A 20424-nucleotide genomic window follows, 5' to 3' on the forward strand; every position below is an offset into this window, starting at 1 on the left:
ATCTAACAAATTAAACATTCAACATTAATTACTAAAAGCTCTCAAGTCACAAACAACCAGTGAAACAATGCTGTTAAACTACTATATGAAAAGGATTACGCAACTATATCAATCATTGTTAAACAAATGAGTTGCTTTGTTTAATGCAAATGGTCGATTCATATCACCAGTGAAAATCGCCAACATGACTATATCTATATGTAAGAATCCATTGTTGTTATAAGAAGAAAGATGCACAAACACTTTACTTTATCGGGAGGCAACACTTGTGCAAGATTATGCAATTGTTCTGGTACTAAAAAATATATGTTCCCTTTAGAGTTTTTAGCAATTCGTGCCACGAATTTTGTGGTTGTCATTCTAAGTTTCTGCATTTGGAGTATTATGACTGGCTTGCCAATTTAACTTGTTTAGTCCTTCCTAAAACCGTTCATAGAAATTACCTCATCCATTAAGAATACAAGGATTGGAACCCTCCGAAGAAGAAGACAAACAGATTGAACTTTTCGAGGAGTTGCTAAAAAGGGCTCTGACTCAAGCAGCAAATTGGTTGATTTCAAGTTTTTGGAAACACTGCATGAAACAAGGCCACTTAAATTTTAACCACGAGGATTAGCTTGGACGAAAAAATCAATCTCGGTACATCCGTAAAGCTACTTAAACTCAGCGCAACATCCACTCTCCAAAAGTCATAACTCTAAATGAAAATACATTTCTCGTTTTCTCTTATCGGATCACCATTTTCTAATTCAGAAAGTACCCAAAGAAAAGGAAACAAATTAATGAAAGAATTCACTGAACATCCAACCACAAAACAAAAACAGAAGACAACAAACAAAAATCAACATACGGGTTTAAAGGGCTACGAGCTAAATCAAGATTGGGAATTTTTTTACGGATAATCCATCAAATCAGCCACACGCAACCCAATGAACAAACACCTAGCAAACCAAACGACATTGACATATACCCAACAAGCGAAATTGATAGGGAAGAGGAGGTGAGAGGTGAACAATGCAATTGATAATTGAGTGAGAGAGATCACCGCGAAGGTTGCTGGCGATTTGGCTCTCCAGTTCCTTCTTCTTCTTCCTAGCGGCTTTTCTCCCTTTTGCGGTTGAAGCCATGATAGCCCTCACTCAAATCTCACACCCGACTCTCTCTCGGCCCCTCCGTATGCCCGTGTGTGAGAAACAAAGAAGTTGTCGTGAATACCATGAACGAAGGTTTATAAAGGAAGTAGTTGGAAAGGCAGGTGGAGACGAGAAGGTCGGAGTGGAACCTGTTGAGCTTGTCATGCGTGCGGCATACCTCGCGATTTCAAGAGTTGTTGCTCGAGATCTTCACCGGCGAAGACGGTGAAGAATAAGAAATGTCATCAAAAGAAAGTCGGCGATCAAAGATAAGTGATACCTCGTTGTCGACATTACACTCGCACCGGCACTCTGAGACCGATCTCCTTCTCCATTTCGTTTCTCTCTCTCTCTCTCTCTCTCTCTCTCTCTCTCTCTCTCTCTCGCGATCAAACTAGGGTTTTGAAAATGTGAGCACCGAGCGGTGTAGTGAGCGACCTAGCGTCGTGGGCTTTGTTTTTTCGGGCTATCAGCCGAAAGCTAATGACACCGGCCCTTATTCGAAATGACACCAGCCCCTATCAAAACAGTACCAAGGCCCGGCTCCAAAGTACTCTAAATTTGAGGGTCGGGTCAGGCCGGGCCGGGTCCGCCCGGGCCTTTTTGACACCCCTACAAACGGGGGATATGTTAGATCGATCCAAGAGAGGCGATCGAGTTTTGCTTGGAATTCCCGCGGTTGATTACAACCTCATGTTTTATTAATAAGAGATCCCCTCATCGTGTCTTTTTTTTTATTCACTTTTTTTAATGAGACTGTTATGGAGCGGTCGCATCGTGGTGATCGGTGCTTGAATGGTGGGGTCCAGTTCCAATTGTTCTTAACAATAGAACATGATTTCCTAAATTATTCATTGCCCACTTGATCGTGCATTCTAACATGAGGACATGGGTTCCTTAATGTGCAATTCGATTGGTCATGTGACCGTATTGTCTCGCAGAATTTTATTTTTTTCGAAAGATCGGGGGTTTGACATTGGAACGTGGGGTCCTTTAATGATTGATTGCCCGCTTGGTTGCAGCATTTAATTCATTTGTTTTGCGAAAGACGAGAGGTTTTGAGTGGATCTATGGTTGCAGGATTTGATTTATTTATCACATGTGGATGTTTTCAATTTATTTATTTTAAATTTTTTAATTTTTTTTAATTGTATTTTTTTCTCCTTGACCGATGAGGGTCGCCTAGGGGCGAGGGCCGCCTCAACGTCACCCGGTGGGGCCGCAATGGCCCCGGGCAAGGGTAGTCGCGGGCTCGCCGACCATCGGAGAAGCGTGGTTGAGGATGAGAAGACGAGGGAAGAGAGCGAGGAGGACAGTGCAAGTCTTCCCGTGGCGGAGAGGAGTGGGCGTGCCTGGTCCGTGGTGTTTTGGTAGTGGAGGAGAGAGGTTGGGTTGGAACTTGGGTTGATTGAGAGAGGGCTTGGTCGCTTCCATTTTGAAATATCGTCGAATAGTTGGTGGGAGGTCTAAAGCTCGATGTTTCTGTTGACTCGAAGGGAACTAAAATAAAAGATAAGGGGGAAAAGTACAATAGAAATGTCATAACTTGTGTACGGTGTTCACTTGATTGTCATAACTTTCAAATAAGTGCCATAATTTTTAAAAATCGTTCACTTGAGTGCTACGTCCGAGCAAAATCGTTCACTTGAGTACTACAATAACTTTTCCGGCATGCCACGTCAGCTTTTTGGCGTGCTACGGCAACTTTCCGATGTGCCGAGTCGGCTTTTCCGATCGCCACGTCAACATGGCACTCAAGTGAACGATTTTTGAAAGTTATGGCACTTAAGTGAACGTTTTGAAAGTTATGGCACTTCTAGTGTACTTTTCCTAAGATAAGAAGCTATACTTGGACCTCTCCCATGCGGGCGAGACAGTGAAGGCCCTCGCCAAATTTGGGTGACAATCGCTTTGCCCGTAGCTGGCGGGGCCACGAAGGTCCTTGCCCGGATTTGGTGAGGGCCTTTGCACCCTAACCCGCGGCCTACGAGCCAAGAACGAACCTCTCCCAAGGCCGGCGAAGGTCGCTTGTGACCCTTGCGACCAAGGGAAAAAATGGAAAATAAAAAGAAAGATAAAAGAATTAAAATTTTGAAAATTAAAAAATGTTTAAAAACTTTAGAAAACATTAAAGAAATTCAAAAAAATGGTCCCGGTGGTGCCACATCAGATTTTCTGACTTTCAAGTAGGATTTTCGGTGAGGCAAATTACTAATGGCACTTAAGTGATTGATTTTTCAAATTTGTGGCACTTAAGTGAGCGAAAAAAAGTTATGACTCTTGTATGAGCGTCGTACGAAAGTTATGACACACACACACACATATATATATGTATATATGACGTACTCATTCTAGGGCTAATTCGGTGTATATTAGGTTTAGTTCTACAGTATGAGTAGAGGTAAGATTACTCGTGCTCCTCCCCTCCCGCTTTGTTGCTTGGTATATGAAAGTTGACGGAGAGACAGTGGGACCCTTCTTAGTGATCGATGGACCCGGTTGGGCACGACAACGGAGGAAATCCATGATGTGGCTCAGTTGGTAGAGAAGATAATAAACCTTAACCCTTTTCCGAGACTATGTTCTTTTGTGTGTTGTGCTGACTATGTTTGTAATATATAAACCATGTTATGTGCATTTGGTAAATTAGCATTTGTGACGTCTTAGGGCGTCACTCTACTTATGAGATCTATTTTAATCTATTTTTACACATATAATAGAGGGCGTATGTGGAAGATTAAACCATAATTCAAGCAGACTGCCTCACAAAAATCATACAAGTGCATGCACACATTCGGCGAGCACGATGCCTAAAGAAGTATGGCCTTACTCATAAGTTTCCTTAACCTGTATAACCTACAAACAATTAGATCATTCGACAACTTGCGAAAAAAGAAACTTTTATATAACAAAGGGTTTAAATACATCGTTTAAGCGAAATAAGAACGGACACCTGCGAAACTAAAGCAAAAAGATAACTTCCCATCACCTACCGTCATCATCATCGGTGTCCTTCATTGTCCATCCCTAACTAACACATGACCTCTGTCAAAAAGTAGTTGTCGTGTTACCCCGAACATCCAAAAGCCTACCTAAACATCTCTAAACTTCGTCCCGTGTCCTCCGTGAGCCTCCACTACTAGACCTCACAAATGGGATTGGTCCCGTGAGTCTACTATCATGTTTCTCAAACACAAGAAAGAACCGGTACATAACAAACCTATTTGACTCCACCGCAAGCTCCACTGTCATCACTAATCTCACAAAGCGAGTGACAAAATCGCCAGGGCCAATAATGTTCTCCATGACGTACGAAAAGTTGAAGGGAGTGCCATAAATGAAACTGGGAATGGGGGGTGTAATCGACATGGCTGTCTAACCGAGGACAATGGGGAAAGTCACAAGAATGAGTTTGAAAACCTAGCAAATAATATGCTAATCCGAACAACTATATAACCCTTGAATCGTAGGACTATTAGGTTAGCGCACCAATAACACTAACATAATACAAGACAATTCAGCACTAGATATAGAAGAAAACGAGACCACAGGTGAGCGTGTATCGGTGACATACACCAACCTAATACTACAGCGAACTACATTAGGTGTCGAATCAAGACATTCCTTCCATAATTTTCTGCAAAACCACCCTCATAGCCCACAACCTATTACTCTAGTTCCATCCCCGTCTTACCCCACAACCTCATGTCCACAATCCCCACATTCGGTCCCGGAATACCCAACTACTCGGGATTACTACTCTTCAATTCGTAGACTAAGTTTTGTACACGTGGCGCAAGGTGCGGAATAGTCCTTATGGGCCTTGCGGCCAATCACTCCTTTTGTACCTCATTACCAATTCATCTCGTTTTGACGTCAACCTCGGCGATCAACCTTTGGATCCTAACTACCCACCGCCACACTCTTTCTCGGCTCTCTCGATTGGTGAGACCTTTGATCCAATGTGTTATCTTGACAGTGGAGCGTCGGCACACATGACTAGTGACATTGGTAAAATTCTCAATCCTAGACCCTTTTATGATTCGACAAAATTTTCAGTTAGTGATGGTCGTTTATTGCCTATTAAACAAGTCGGTAAAGCCCTTTTACATACCGATTCTCGATCTTTGATGTTATCACCTATCCATCATGTCCCTAATCTTGCTCTTGATCTTCTCTCAGTCACTCAACTTTATCGTAAAAATTCTTGTACTATTGATTTTAATGGTTCATCATTTTCTTTGAAGGACCAATGAACCGGGAAAGTTCTCTTCCAAGCCGATTCTTCCCATGGTTTTTATCCGATTTTCAATTACTTGGTATCATCGCATTTGCATCCTATCATGGCTTCTTCTGCTTCACTCACTTGCTGGCATGCTCGTCTTGATCATCCAAATAAACAAGTTTTGTGTCGTGTTTGCAATTCTAGTTCTAGGTCGGTATCATGTGGGTCCTGTCTTGTGGGCAAATCTCATCGATTGCCTTTTGAGTTTGTTAGTCATTGTGGTTTTTTTCCTTTAGTTGCAATTCATTCTGATGTATGGATGAGTCCCATTCTAGCCAATTCTAGTTTTAAGTTTTTTGTGTTATTCGTTGATGACTACTTTCGGTTCACTTGAATTTTTTCGATGAAAAATAAATCTAAAGTGTCTACTCACTTTCATCGCTTCTGTTATTTTATAGAAAATCTATGCGATGCCAAAATTAAATTCCTACAAATTGATGGGGGAGGTGAATCTACCAGTAATTCGTTTCAAACATATTTATGTGAAAATAATATTATTCAATGTTTTTTTTTGTCTAGACACCCCATCTCAAAATGGTATGTCACAATGCAAAGTCGGACATTTAGTTGAAATGTCTCAAATCTTGTTAATCCATGCTCATATGCCTCCTTCACATTGGGTCGATGCTCTTCTTGCTGCTGTTTACATTATTAATCGGGTTCCTACTCCTGTTTTATCCGATATTTCCCCCTTTCATTGTTTATTTAGGTTCCAGTTTGATTATTCATTCTTTCGAATTTTTGGCTGTACTTGTTATCCTTTTCTTTCGTCTCGTGTCTCCCACAAACTTGCACCTCATTCTATGCCATGTATATTTCTGGGGTATGCATCAAATCACAAAGGCTATCGTTGCCTTGATAGGTCAAGTAGTCGTGTTTTTATCGATCGTCATGTTCGGTTTGATGAAGATAATTTTCCCTTTTCACAAAGTCCTTCAACTCTTAGTTCCGTAAATAATTATTTGAATTCAATTCCTTCACTTATTGTTTCCTCAAATCAACCTATTCTTCCTTCCACCTCCTTAGAGCATCAAGCATCTCCTTCGCCTCTCTCGACTTCTCTAGCCCAACCTCTTGATATACCTCTTTGCTCCTCTCAACCTACTCAATCTAGTTTCAATTCCTTTTCACCTCCAACGCCCCTCCTTTCCAACTCCCTCACCGTGTCCCAACCTAACTCTACTTCCGACCAAATTCCTCCTACATCAGATTCACAAATTCTTTCTATATCTCTACCTAGCTCCTCCACTTCTGTATCCGCTCTTCCCACTCATCCTATGCAAACTTGTGCTACATCTGAAATTTCTAAACCCGCAAATTTTTTTAATCTCTCTAATTCTTTTCATGAAGAGACATTGGCTTGCTATTCTAATGCCATTCTTCACCCACGTTGGAAAGCGGCCATGGTAGATGAAATTAATGCCTTGGTCACTAATCATATGTGGGATCTTATACCACCCGACCCTTCTAAGAATTTAGTAGGTGATAAATGGGTTTTTAAGATAAAGGAAAAATCCGATGGAACTATAGAAATCTTCAAAGCTCGTCTAGTTGCACAAGAATGTAAGCAACAAACAGGATTGGATTATGACGAGACTTTTAGCCTAGTCGTTAAACCCGCTACGATTCGGGTTGTTCTCTCTATTGTTATTTTATTAGGATGGGCGTACGTCAACTTGAAGTTAAGAATGTCTTCTTGTATGGCATCCTTTGTGAGAAAGTTTACATGCGCTAACCTCCCGGTTTCTCTAATACCGAATATCCGAATCATGTGTGCCATCTCCGGAAAGCCATTTATGGTTTAAAGCAAGCTCCACGTGCATAGTTTCTTTGCTTCAGCAATTTTTTTTAATATCATGGGGTTTTATGGCGAGTAAAGCTGATCCCTCATTATTTATCTATGCTTCTTCTCGGGGTAGTCAATATCTTTTGCTGTATATTGATGATATCCTTATCACCGGTGCTACTCCTCATTTATTATCGTCTTTGATTGCTCGACTCTCGCAAGAATTTGCTATGAAGGATCTTGGATCACTTCACTATTTTCTTGGCATTGAAGCTCATCACCGATCTAACGGTATGTTTTTATCTCAAGCTAAGTATGTTGATAGCCTTTTGAGCAAATTTGACCTTGTTAAGGTAAAGCATGTATATACTCCCTTGGCATCGAAAACTCCGTTGTCCGTTGATGATAGTGAGCTTCTCGCTTCTCCAACGTTGTATCGAAGATGGTTGGTGCTTTACGGTTTGTGTTCATGACTAGACCCGATAATAGTTTTGCTATGAACTTGGTTAGCCAATTCATGCATCAACCTAGATTACCTCATCCGCAAGCCATCAAGCATATATACCGATATTTAGTTGGCACATCCACCCATGGATTACTCATTGAGCAGTATTCTCCCATTTCATTGATAGCTTATGCGGATGCGGATTGGGCTGGGTGCTCCGATGCTTGACGTTCCACATTAGGTTTTTGTGTATTTCTAGGCTCCAATCTTGTTTCATGGAGTGCAAAGAAGCAATCCACTGTGGCTCGTTCTAGTACAGAGGTTGAACATCGTGTTCTTGCTCATTGTGTTGCTAAAACCATTTGAATTCGGCATTTGCTTCGTGAGCTTGAAGTCCCACTTTCTACTCCTCTCACTATTTATTATGACGACATCTCTGCCACGTATCTTGCTCTCAATTCCGTATTTCATGCTCACACCAAATACATTGAGTTGGACTTTCACTTTGTTCGAGAGTGGGTTGCGTAGGGTGATATACGTGTTTGCTACGTGCCTTTTGAGGATCAGCTGGCAAACATACTTACAAAGGGGTTACCTAGTCTGCGTCATGCCATATTGAGATCCAATCTCTCAACCGCTACTTCAGATTGAGAGGGAGTATTAACGCGAAATTATATGTATATTGGGATATTTTTGTAATTGTGTTTATTTATACTCTTATTGTAATTAGTCACTCATATAAATACATATTATACAACCATAGTTTGGGTTGAGCTACATTAACACTCTATCATTATTTCTCTCGGACTCTAAACATCAACAAATTGGTACTAATGCAAAAAAGGTTATGACTAAATTGATTCAATTTGAAGGTTTAGGGCCGAATTGGTACTAATGCAATATGTTTAGGATTTTTTTGGTACTTCTCCCAAAGAAATACTACTGTTGGATTTGTCTATCGTGTTCGCTCTTTTGTAGGGAGAGAAAGTCGAATTAGCAGTTGTCTTGATAAAAATTTCATTTCCCCGACTTTTGACTTATGAGTTGAAGTTGTGGACCTTCATCTCTAAGGTTGGATATAACACTAGGAAGCCATCAAAAAGAGCATGACTAATTTGATGTCGGAAGGAGAATTATCCCTCGTTCCATATCTGTTTTCATCCTTCCCGCCATATAATCGTCGAGATACGTAATACAGATAGTTTGGTCAAGATGTTATGGTGCTTGATTTTTATCTCGGTGTTGTTTGAACCATCTAAAGGGAAAAAAGTTCAATTTCGTACTTGGCAGTAGGTGAAGGTTTAGTTCATGTTCGATTCTTGATGATTGTGAAGTCGCAAAGATTTTTTTTCTTTTTCTTTTTCTTTTTTTCTGTAGAAAGATGACTTTAACATGATGATGTTGGTATATGTCATATGTGTTTTTCTAATATTGGAAGCAATTGCAACTATTCTATTCCTCTTGCAGCTGAAAACAGATGATTCTCTAGGGACAGATCTTGATGATTCCTTACTTCAATCTACTTCTGAGGTCACGGAGTCCACGAACCGCTTCTCCGAAGGGAGCGCGAGAGCTTTGCCGCCCGACATCCCGTAAGACCGGAGCATCGCCGACGAGAGGACGCGAAACAGCGACACTTTCATGGTGCAATAGGAACAGAAAGAGCACAATTAAGGAGTGATGACGGTTGGAGAGAAGGTCGTCCCTTACCTAGACAAGGTAAGTTGAACATGAATGGTCCATATGGTACAAGTCAACAACCATTATAATGATATCCAATTCCTGCCGAATAAAGTAGGATAACATATAAAGATATCCGACTTTAAATTCACAAAAGCAGATAGAATATGACCAAATAGCTAAGAAAAGTAATCCTCTATGTCTCATTCTTGGCATCTTAAAGAGCCATTTTACTTGTTATTCTCACTAGGCATCCGATGTGGAACTCCTTTCTTCACCTTGTAAGCCTATAGGTCTCATTCATGGCTTATTAAAGAGACTTCATGTTTGTCCCTCTCACTTACCACCAATGTGGGTCTCTTGAATCTTGAGATATCATGCTTTAGTTCTCATCTTCTCAAGTCATTTTGCTTTTATCTCTCTTCCTCACCATTGATGTGGGATCAATTATGGATTTTTTTAAATTATCTATTTATTTGTAAATTTGAATCAAATTAATTTGATTGAAATAATAATAAAAATAATAATTTATTGTGTATATACAATAATATATATTTAATATATAACGTATTTTAACGTGTTGGAATTCTCTATTTTTTAGAGATGATAGGTCAGCATGTCGTATCGTGTCGTGTTGTGTGTTGTTTGTCGGTGTCGATACTACTTAGGATACTATGTATCACAATAAACTAAATGTTAATCATAAATGAGAAGTCATACTAGAGCTGGGAAATGATAGTGGCACAGCAAACAAACAGGGATGTCATATTTATCAAAGAAAAAGAGAAAACGATACAAATGATCCCTAAACTTTCGTTCAATGTGCAATGTCGCCCATAAACTTTTGATTTATTTAATATGGTTGCTAAATTTTAGTCTAATATATAATGTCATTCACGACCTTTAAATTTATCCACAGTAGTCCCCGAACTTTTCATGCATGTTTAATTTATTCATTAGAATATATGAAAATATTCAATGTTATCCTAAATTTAAATTAATGAAAATATAACATCGGATATTTTCATATAGTTTAAGGATTAAATCAAACATTTACTAAAAGTTCAATGACTACATTGAATAAATTATAAGTTTAGGAATGAAATTGTATATTGAGTTAAAATTGATTAACCACATTTAACAAATTAAAAGTTCATGGACAATATTATAGATTATGTTAGAGTTCAGAAATCATTTTTGTGATTATTCCAAAAAAAAAAAAAACAAAACTAATTGAGTTTTCTTTGTATCTCCAAAAATTATTCCACAAATAGGTGAACTTTGACTTACCCGGCTATACGAGAAACGAATTATTTCAAATAAAGATGATGTTTCCTATGAACGGAAACTAAAGATTAAAAATCATTAATGAGGAGTTAGACTAAGAGCTGGGAAATGACAGATTAGATCAATCCAAACAAAACAGAACAAAACAAAAAATGGGACAAAAATTAATCAAGTTTTGCTTTAGAATCCTGCACATTATTCCACCAGCGTTGCCTTCAGAAAAAGAACAGATTGAAGATGACGTTTGTCGACACTGAAAAATGGGAGTCTTGCTGCAGAAGAGGAAACGTGAAAGGAGGAAAGAGGAGAGTAGGCAATAAATATCATTTAATGTTTCCTGTCCTCAGTCTTTTCGCAGCCTGCCAGTTTGCCAGAGGAGAGAGAAAAAAATAGCTTCCTTCCTAAATTTTTTTAATTCCAGGCCAGACGTGTTGGATTATGAGTGGAGCATGCACGCCACGTAGGTTGATAACGACGTGCTGATTTGTAACCTTCGAATATTTTTTCACTCACATAAGTTAAGTCATTAGCCTAGGCTCACATAATTATAATACTAAAGATTTGTTTCGGTCGGAATAATACTAAAGATTGATACGGCAGCGGAACGAGCCGAAGGGACACATCAATTTAAAAGACGTCCCTGATGTTGAGCCATTAATCCATAAATAATTAGCAACATATTCGAATAGTATTTGTATGCTTATTCATAAGTTTCAAATGAACTATGGAAAAACACAGAAATACAGTTTTTCCCGATCGATTGAGGACATTCACCCGTTTGCCAATCCAACGGTAAAATGCAGCAATACGTTAATCACGAACACCATTGGAAGGCTTATCAATGGCCAAGAATCGATTGTGCACTTGTCCCGTTTCTACTCATACATTAATTACGTAACACGATTACTCAAAAGAAATCATGTAAAGAACGACATGCTTTTTCCAATATATTTGCCGGAAATAAACCAAATTGCTGGCAATCTATCTAGATTACCTAGCAGCTTAATCCAATCTACCTTCTCGTGCTATGATCTACAAAGAAATCGACTTACAAGAGAACAGTTGGCAAGACTCTCCGACCCCGCTATTCGGGAAACAACGTCTATGAATAATCGGGCAAAGTTGTCCCTCATAATTCAAGAGACCCGACTTGCCGTTCGCATGCGGCCTCCTCTAGTGCATTATTCATTTTACCTCACATCCACATTAGGATCTTCATCAACTAATACCAACAAATCGAATCGTTTCATGTCATTTCAAACCATGTCAAGAAGAAAGGCAAGTTTTCTGCAATTAAAGCTCTATTTATTTCATGAAAACGAATCATTTAAAAGATATTTGCCTAAAGATAATAGCTTGAAAATAATCATCCCATAAAAACTAAAAAATTATTTCTATTATCGATAATAGTTCATGTCTAAACACTTCTGGCGGATGATGAAAATATTTTAGGTTGCGCATGGCAATTATTCTATTCCGAAAAACTGATTATGATTAAAATGACTTTTTTCGATTCTGTTCCTAGATGAGTTTTAGAGAATCGTAACGTGTTTGATAACTATACAAAATTTTAGTTTCAAAAAACTGTTTCTCTTCCTAATTTTTAAGTCAAATAACTATGTAATTACTTTGTAAAATTTAGTTCTAAATTGAAGACTAATTTCCAATGCACTCTAAAATAATTTAAAAAATATATATTTTTTGGCATGTCATAAATGAAACACAAATTTTAATGCATTATGTTTGAAGTTCTATTGAAACATGTGACAATTCCCATATTAAGAACCCATTTTTTTCTTTAAAAGTTACGTTATCCAAAATACATACAAATATAGCAGCCGAATAATCAAATTATACACTGCAAAAAAAAAAATTATCCTCCTTAATACAAAGTACAAGTCCTTCACTATCATTTTGCAATTTCTGTCCTAAATTCAAGTGGGTGTTTAGCTTCAGGCCCACGTGTAGATGTTTACATTTTGTGACGCATGACTACAAGTATATATGTTATCATCCATTTATTGGATGCCATCATCTTTTGTGACATTTTTTGCAGAAAAGTGAAATATATGAAATTTAAGAAATTTAGGCCCAAATTTATGAAAATAAGGTCAAACTAGCCTAATATAAGCTTATTCTATTTTTAGGGATTTTCTAAAAATTTTATGATTTTTTTTTTAAATTTCAATTTTTTTAAATTTATTTTATTTTATTTTATTTTTATTAGGTTGAAGGAAATGCGACGAGAGAATTGAAAGGGAAAATTGTGAAATGTGAGATTCCATTTATTTTTTTTTGTAATTCTAAAAATAATTCTTTTTTTCAGAACCAACTTTTTTTTTTATATTTTGGATTTTGCTCTAAAATTGATTTTAATTCTCTAAAACTGATTTTGAGAACAAAATCAAAATCAAAATTATTTGCGTTATCAAACGCGATTTTCATCATTTTTTATTCTCAGAATCAGAATCAAAGAATGAAAATATTTACTATGCAGGCCCTTAAACGAACAATCATTCTTTGAAAGATTTTCCAAATCATTTGAAGCAAACACACTAAATTAGTCAGGCCAGCGCGGCATTTTCCGATTACTTAGGAACTGATATTGACTTCCCAAAGGATTTCACCAGACTTTGAATGTATCCGGCACATTATAACAATTCTATTGCACGCAGTACAAAATGATCATCTGCATGCACGACATTTCACTTCATACGTTCTCTGGCCCATTGGGTAAAACTTAGAAGATCATGTATGCGTAGAGTTGGAGATCAACCGAGAAAAAGGCAAACCCCGTCTTCCTAAAATTCCCGTTTCGAATTTCTGCTGCAACTCATTTTCATCGAAATTTCACAACACTCGGAACAGCTGTGACCCTTCTGACTTTACATGTTAGGACCAGAAAAGTCCGAGATATTTACAGAGTTTCCCGCTACGACAAGAGCATGAATGAATTTTGCTGTTCTCAAAATCAATCACAAACGGGGAAATTTTTTTAAGAATGTGAAGGCTCACAAGCGGCATGGACGCTTCAATTTACCTGGACAACAAAAATGGAGACAGTTTAGCCAAACGCATCAATAAAGGAGCGTAGAAAATCTTAAACTTTTACCAACATGATTAATCATAGAGCAACTTTGAATATGCATGCACGTAGAGAAGGGAAGGAGAGCACGACAGGAAGCGATAAATCAAACTAGAGGTGGTCAACCGTGCATAGGACATCCCTAGGGCAGCCCGGTGCATGAAGCTCCCCCAATGCGAGAGGTCAGAGAATCGTCGGACCACTTCTGGTCTCAGGTATGCAGCCTTAACTTACAATTTTTTGTAAAAGGCTGCTTCCACGACTCAAAACCTGTGACCTCCAGGTCACACGGTGACAACTTTACCGCCACGCCAAGGCTCCCCTTCATGCACAGAGCACCTCCAGCAATAATGACACTTTTTATCAGACAGAGAGACTTACAAATATATCTTTCTCCTTTACAGCGGAAGATCACAACAATCTGGAGGGCACAATACGAAACACCACTCGTTGGAATGTGTATGAAGGGCCACAACTTGACATGTCATTCGCCTGTTTGTATATGAAAACAAGACTATTGCATCTTCAGCACTTGCTTCAATTGTGCAAATGCAGCTGGATGCATTCTGCTGATGGCAGAATTAAAAGATTCTCCATGAATGTTAGCACATGCTTGAAGATTTTCCCGGACTGAGCTCTCTAGTGACAACTGGTTGACAGGGTCCGAGAACTTTATCTGTTGAAAAGGCCCTAAACTGTTAAAAAGCAGAAAAGCAGGAGGCTGAAGTGTATTCATATACATTTTTATATACTAGGTTTGAGGGAAGCCAATCAATGTCCACCTGTCTTCTTCTTAACTCTTTACTTGGAATGGCTTCAAATTGACCTCCACTTGAGCCAATAGTATCACTACTGCATTTTGGATATTCATGAAGATCAGTCTTTTAATCGTAAAAGAAAATTGAAATAATTCAATGAACCTCATTAAGCAGCATGTTCAGGAACTAACCTGGACTCTTCCTCATTTGCATCATCATTTCCACCCATGATTACACTCGTGCAGACACTACATGAATCAGAACAAAGGTTATATGCTTAGGTGATATCTATAAGAATTTCACCAAATAAGTCGTGATAAAAATAACTACCTTAGGATCTGATCAAGCTTGTCAAGAACTTGAGGCATTCTCAGGGTCAGAATAATAGAGAGGGCTAGTCCAAGGGTCTTCTTTTGTATGGAACTCACATTGTCAACCTGTAAAGGGGCATACAAGTTAATCAAAGTTTCAAAGAATCAAGTAACCTAAAGAATGCTTGCAATATTAAAGACGAGGTCAAAGTGGATCTCCCCATTTGAAATGACATATAAACAACAGTCACCACTCAGCAAAAGTTTCCACGGCAACAGATACTTTATAACTATCTGCTACTTATTTGATAAAGACACGAGACATAACAACTTTACTATAAATAAAAGTTAAATCAAGAGTTCTATGACCCATCTGTGCAAGGAATTTCCAAGGATGGGACCAAATAAATGCAGCTAACTCTCCTCAAAGCAACACAAACCAAATTTTACAGTGCGAGGGCACTTTTGTACATGAGAGCTGAAGGTCCAGGAAATTGGCTTCCTTAAGATATAAACCAATGAAATCTCTTCTAAGCTGCTCACAAAAGCTAAGACTGCATGATAAGCAACTGCAGCATCAAAACACGGAAAGAACCTAGTTCATCAAGTACATGGCACAAAGTGGCTTTATATTTCTTTTCCCTAGTTTTACAAAGAAGAAATTCAACATTGAAAATTGATGGATCAGGATATATAGATGATTCAATGCCTATCATCTCAAAATAGTTACTTTCTAAATTCTTTTTCAACCACACTGGTTAAAGAGCAAAATTTGGTGTCCAATTCCCAATTTAACCATTTAAATGGGCTCAATCAAAATCTGAACTCTATTTTCCTTCAACTACAAGTGAATTCATAAAAAAATTAAATTGGTTGAATGAACATCAGAGTCCCCTTTTTCTTCAACTACAACTGAACTCACAAAAAGAGTTGAAATTTTTCAAAAGAATAAAAAATTAGTTGACAAATTTGAAAAACTTCGTAAAATTATCTTCCCCTAATTATTTTTACAATATTTATGCTAAAGTTATCTTCCCCTAATTACTTTTATAATATTCAAGTATTTTCTCGGAATTATATTTAAAAAAAATTAAATCTAAGAAATTTCATTTTCCAGTTAACCACGTTGAACCTTTTAGGATTTCCGGCTTTGACCCGTCTATGATCCAATGAAGTGGGGGTCCAACCAGACATGCTACCTACTCAGTTAGATCTGTCAAGTCCAGTTTCAAATATTCCTTTCAATTTAACACAGATTCCTTTCAAACTTCAAGTTGTTGACTAATGACTGAAATAAAAGACAGTTCTTTCTGCTCGCCAGGAGTGGGAAAAGGCGCGATTAGCATTAGCAACTCTCTCGGATGTTTCAGTAAGAGTTCCACACCTGCCATAGAATATTCGGTCTAAGTCACGCAGATTATGTGCAACCTGCTTAGATAATAAGCTTGTCATTGCAGCCCCACCACGGAGCCAGTACATCCAAAGCTGGAAGCTCACCCTAGTCCATGCGTTCCACAGAAGAACCAAGGATTTTCTAGGGTCCCAGAAGCTAATAGGAATCAAAGCCTGCACCAAGGCTTCTCCAAACCACTTTGAAGTAAGCCTTGAACCACTAGGCCAACAGCCAAGCTAGTAAAAAACTCAAGTTGGTAATGAACAAGTCAATGGGACTCATATCCATCAGTCCAGTTTCTTCTCACCCATTCCTACAATCTATGTCATAAACCTTATTCTTCTTGAACAAACAAAACCTAACGTCCCTTCATGCAATCTCTTGTTCACAACATTGAATTGCTTTTGAATTCTATTGAAGGACTTGTACTACCAAATTAGACTATTAGAATTAGCTGAAAATGTTATTCTCGACCTGAGACAATAGATACTTTAAAGATATCTGGTTGGTCGTCCAAACATTTGGAAGAACACATACATGCAAACTCAGCCAAACAGATGAAATCAGCCAAGGTTTCATAAGCTAGAACCTGGATAAAGGGTCAGCTTAATGGTTTACCCATTAAATAATAAACCAGAATGCAAAGGCAAGCACTAGAAATTTTTTGAAAAGATTCACTGTCAACTTTGCTTCAAATTCCAAAAGGTAGGACCCTAGTTTAGTTGAAGTAAGGTCATTCATGACAATTACTATGATAGAAAAACTTTCGCAAAATGTTCAACAGTAATCATTTCATACCCATGTATGGATCATCTGTTGCAAAAGCTTGAAAGCCGAGAAAAAATCAAATTGAAGAACAAGAGAGCTTTTTACCTTGTCAAGCCATGTGTCTACCAGGCAAAGTAGCACACTCTCTTCCACTTGTACACCTGTGTTTTGAAGTGACAAGAAAAGGGAGGGCTCTGAGGTTAACTGTGCAAAGTAACTTGTGTTCATCACCAAAATCCTTGCTAGTATCACAGCAGCAGATGCCTTTACAGCTGTCTTCGATGGATCTCGATCGTCTCCTCCACTCAAGCACATAATAATCAATTTCTGTGACAGTAGGCAAAAAGGGGAGAAAATGAGATTGAAATAGAACCTCAAGGCAGATATCATTGATCAGACATTTTATAACCACAAAAACAACAAAAAAGAAAAAGAAGAAAGAGAAGGAAACTGGCAGGTGACTTCAGAGATAGCATCGTGAAATAATTACAAAGAGACCTAAATTACCTGAAGAGTACTGTTGATCAATGGCGGTACCTCTGCAGGAAAGCACTGACATTCAAACGCAATAACCTATTGTTAGATGGCATCAACTTAAACCAACTGCAGTAACAGCAAATCAACACTTTCCAACAAAGAACTTAACATATATGTTTTTTGTGGAATCCCATTATCTCATTAGAGAGCTATATGTTGACATTTGTGAATTTAGCAGCCAAAAGTAAGGGACTGATTGATCATTCATTACTATTTCCAACAATGTTAAGCAACTGTCAGATCTTTTATCTGTATATGAATTTAGTTTCTCTTAGAATCCGGTAGTCGCAAGAAGACCATAGTATTAGGAACAGACTGCTTCCAGAGACTGTAGAGGTGTTTGCTAATCATAGGAGGATCTTGCTTTACTTGAACATAGTTTGGAAGAACAGAGTTCCTTCTACTATTGTTTTCTTTGCATGGGAAGTTGCTCTAGAAAACTTAGGAATTGATAAACCCAAATGAAGGAGTATATGATTTTTATGCAATTGAAAGCTGAGTCTTTGAACCGGCTATTGCTGCATCAAAATCAATTGACATGAAAAGATTTATTTGACTAGAGTATGTCGATTGACAGCACACAAACTGTCCATGGAGGTGCGGGGTGTGGAAGAACTTGAATGCATGTGAGAAAGAGGAGTGGCCTGGCCCCTCAAATTTTTGCCTTGAACGGAGAGAAACAATAGAACTTTTGAGGGGAAATTGCAATTGGAGCAAAGGAAGATGCCTTCAAGTTGTGGACTCTAATTATGCGATGATGATGTTAGTCCTTTAGCTGCACTAGATTTTGTGTTCTATTTCTCTTAAAGGCAACATTCACGGGAGTCGGATGTTCACAGAGGGCCAAAATGGGGTTAAGGAAAGATGCCCTACTGATGTACAATAATCTAGTTCCTTCTGTTTCAACTAAGCTCTTTTAGAGAAAAGATGCTGTGAGGACTTGTGCTTAGGAAGACAGCTACTTTTTGGCAGAAAGAAAGTGGCTACTTGAACATGACTCGCGAAAGAATTTGGAACAAGTCTGGTCTACTGACTCAGCTCACTAGACTAGGAATTAAAACGCATGAGACAATCAGGTCCCTCATGTTGCAGTTAAAGACAGAAAGGTAGTTCGATTTATGCCGCATGACTGCTGGAGTTGAATGAACATCTTTGGAGAAATTTCCTGACATTTCCAATCGAGCAAGCAACTGGAGTAAGTTAAGTGTCAAACCTACTGGCTACAACTGACATGCTGGATATATACCCAGGGAGAAGTGCTAGCATTTGGTGTTGCCATAATTGCGGTAAGACTCCGTTCTCTCCTTAAAAAAGGATTTCAGTGAATATCCTAGTGAATAATTGCTGTTGTTGCCATAATTGCCATATAAATCTATATGGAGTATCCAGGGATGACTTGCACCAGTAAATGAGTTTAACAACTTGGGCTCATATTTTCAACACTTAAGAATCTAGAGTCAAGTGCACCAAAATTCATGCATCACGCAGACATGGTTCATCCAAGAAAATATGTCAATCTCTTCATGATTTTGTTGTTTCCTCCTTATAATCATGCTGCCCTCATACTCTTGAGCATAAATCACTAGAAAGCTGTGAAGTTCTGATAAATAGTACAAAAGAATAGGGTAAACCAGACACACAAATGTCTTCTATCAAGGCAACGATTCTTTACAAGTATGATTAGTTTTCCTAATTCTTCGGAGATGCCAATATAATATGAGACATATAGAGATCTATCTATGAATCATATTGCACCTGAATCAGAATATCAATGACTGGCAGGGTGGATAGGAGGCCTCTATCGTTCACATTTCCGACAATTAAGTCAAGCAGCTTTGCAATGCTGGAAGCATGTGTTCTCAAAAATTCTAAACCACCCAAAATGATGTAACCCTCGATAATGTTGACAGCAACCTGACATAGCAGCACAATGCCACAATATTAATATGGCGATGAGAAAATGACGAAGCAATAACCAACAACTGTTCAAGAGGACACAAGTGATGAAAGACACAGGCAACAACACGCAAAAGCATTTCTGCTCTTAAGAGAAACAAAGTTTGGGCTACAAGTTATATTATCCAAAGCACTTAAGCCATAGTGCCTAACACTTCTGGCTCCATAATACGTCCCAGGAACTAATGCATAAGGGCAACTAAGAGGAAAGTGAAAGCTCTTCATGCAAGTAGACCACTCTAGGAAAATTTAGTCGCAAGTACAGCAGTTACCGTAGCATGCATAATCAAAAGGATCTTCTAGAGTGACTAGATTTAGAGTTTGTTATGATGACTACAAGCAAATAATGCATATCTAAGTGGTTTAACTCCCAGAATAAAATATTCATTGAAAATTATTCTCCATTAGCCAATTTGTTATCTCCCACCATAAAAGACAAAAATGGACAATAAGCATGAGGTTGGATGTTTATCAATAACAGACTTTGATACAAAAGAGAAAAATGGACAACTTTCAAACACTATAGGAGAAGTGAAAAACATATGAGATTATGTGTACCATTAAATGAATCCCATCTAGTAGGGGCATATTTCATGAGAAATTAGACTGGATCAGTAAATCCTACAAGATGTACAATCTTCAAAATCATTGAGTGAATGGAAAAGTTTTGCGTGCTTCATCCTACACAAACTTAGAAAAAGAAAAATTTGCAGCCACATTCACTTTTCGTCATGTTTTTTTCATAAAGATAAAGAACTGATGCAACGCAGGAGACTTGACAAAATTCTGTTGAAGGTCCTGTTGAATAGCATACAATAGGGAAGATGCAAATACTACGAAAGTTTAAAGAAAAATTGACCTGCAAGTGATCAAAACTTCTTTCCATGATTTCAACCAAACATGGGAAGTATGACAGTAACTGAGATACCATCGAAGGAGCGTGAGAGATGGTAGCTTCCCATAACTGCACATTGCATCCCACATGTTACTAAAATAAAAC

At 38.2% G+C, this 20424-nt stretch overlaps 1 protein-coding gene and 1 long non-coding RNA gene across 2 annotated transcripts in view; one reads left to right on the forward strand and one right to left on the reverse strand.

The window, feature by feature from the left end:
• The window catches only part of LOC125312664, a 22246-nt gene continuing 1822 nt past the window's right edge, over positions 1-20424 (forward strand). Inside the window, exons 1-2 of the long non-coding RNA XR_007196740.1 lie at positions 1-130; positions 6262-6267. This is a non-coding gene — a long non-coding RNA (uncharacterized LOC125312664). The remainder of the gene's footprint in view (positions 131-6261; positions 6268-20424) is intronic.
• LOC115745796 (importin-11) overlaps positions 13415-20424 on the reverse strand; it is a 20660-nt gene continuing 13650 nt past the window's right edge. Inside the window, exons 16-24 of the mRNA XM_048271516.1 lie at positions 20284-20388; positions 19224-19382; positions 17439-17483; positions 17037-17258; positions 14790-14896; positions 14651-14707; positions 14484-14553; positions 14083-14377; positions 13415-13656 (exon numbers count right to left, since the gene is read on the reverse strand). Coding sequence (XP_048127473.1) covers positions 14216-14377; positions 14484-14553; positions 14651-14707; positions 14790-14896; positions 17037-17258; positions 17439-17483; positions 19224-19382; positions 20284-20388 — 927 coding nt within the window. The 3' untranslated portion in view covers positions 13415-13656; positions 14083-14215. The remainder of the gene's footprint in view (positions 13657-14082; positions 14378-14483; positions 14554-14650; positions 14708-14789; positions 14897-17036; positions 17259-17438; positions 17484-19223; positions 19383-20283; positions 20389-20424) is intronic.

Source organism: Rhodamnia argentea, chromosome 10, assembly GCF_020921035.1.
Source record: "Rhodamnia argentea isolate NSW1041297 chromosome 10, ASM2092103v1, whole genome shotgun sequence".
NCBI lineage: Eukaryota > Viridiplantae > Streptophyta > Magnoliopsida > Myrtales > Myrtaceae > Rhodamnia > Rhodamnia argentea.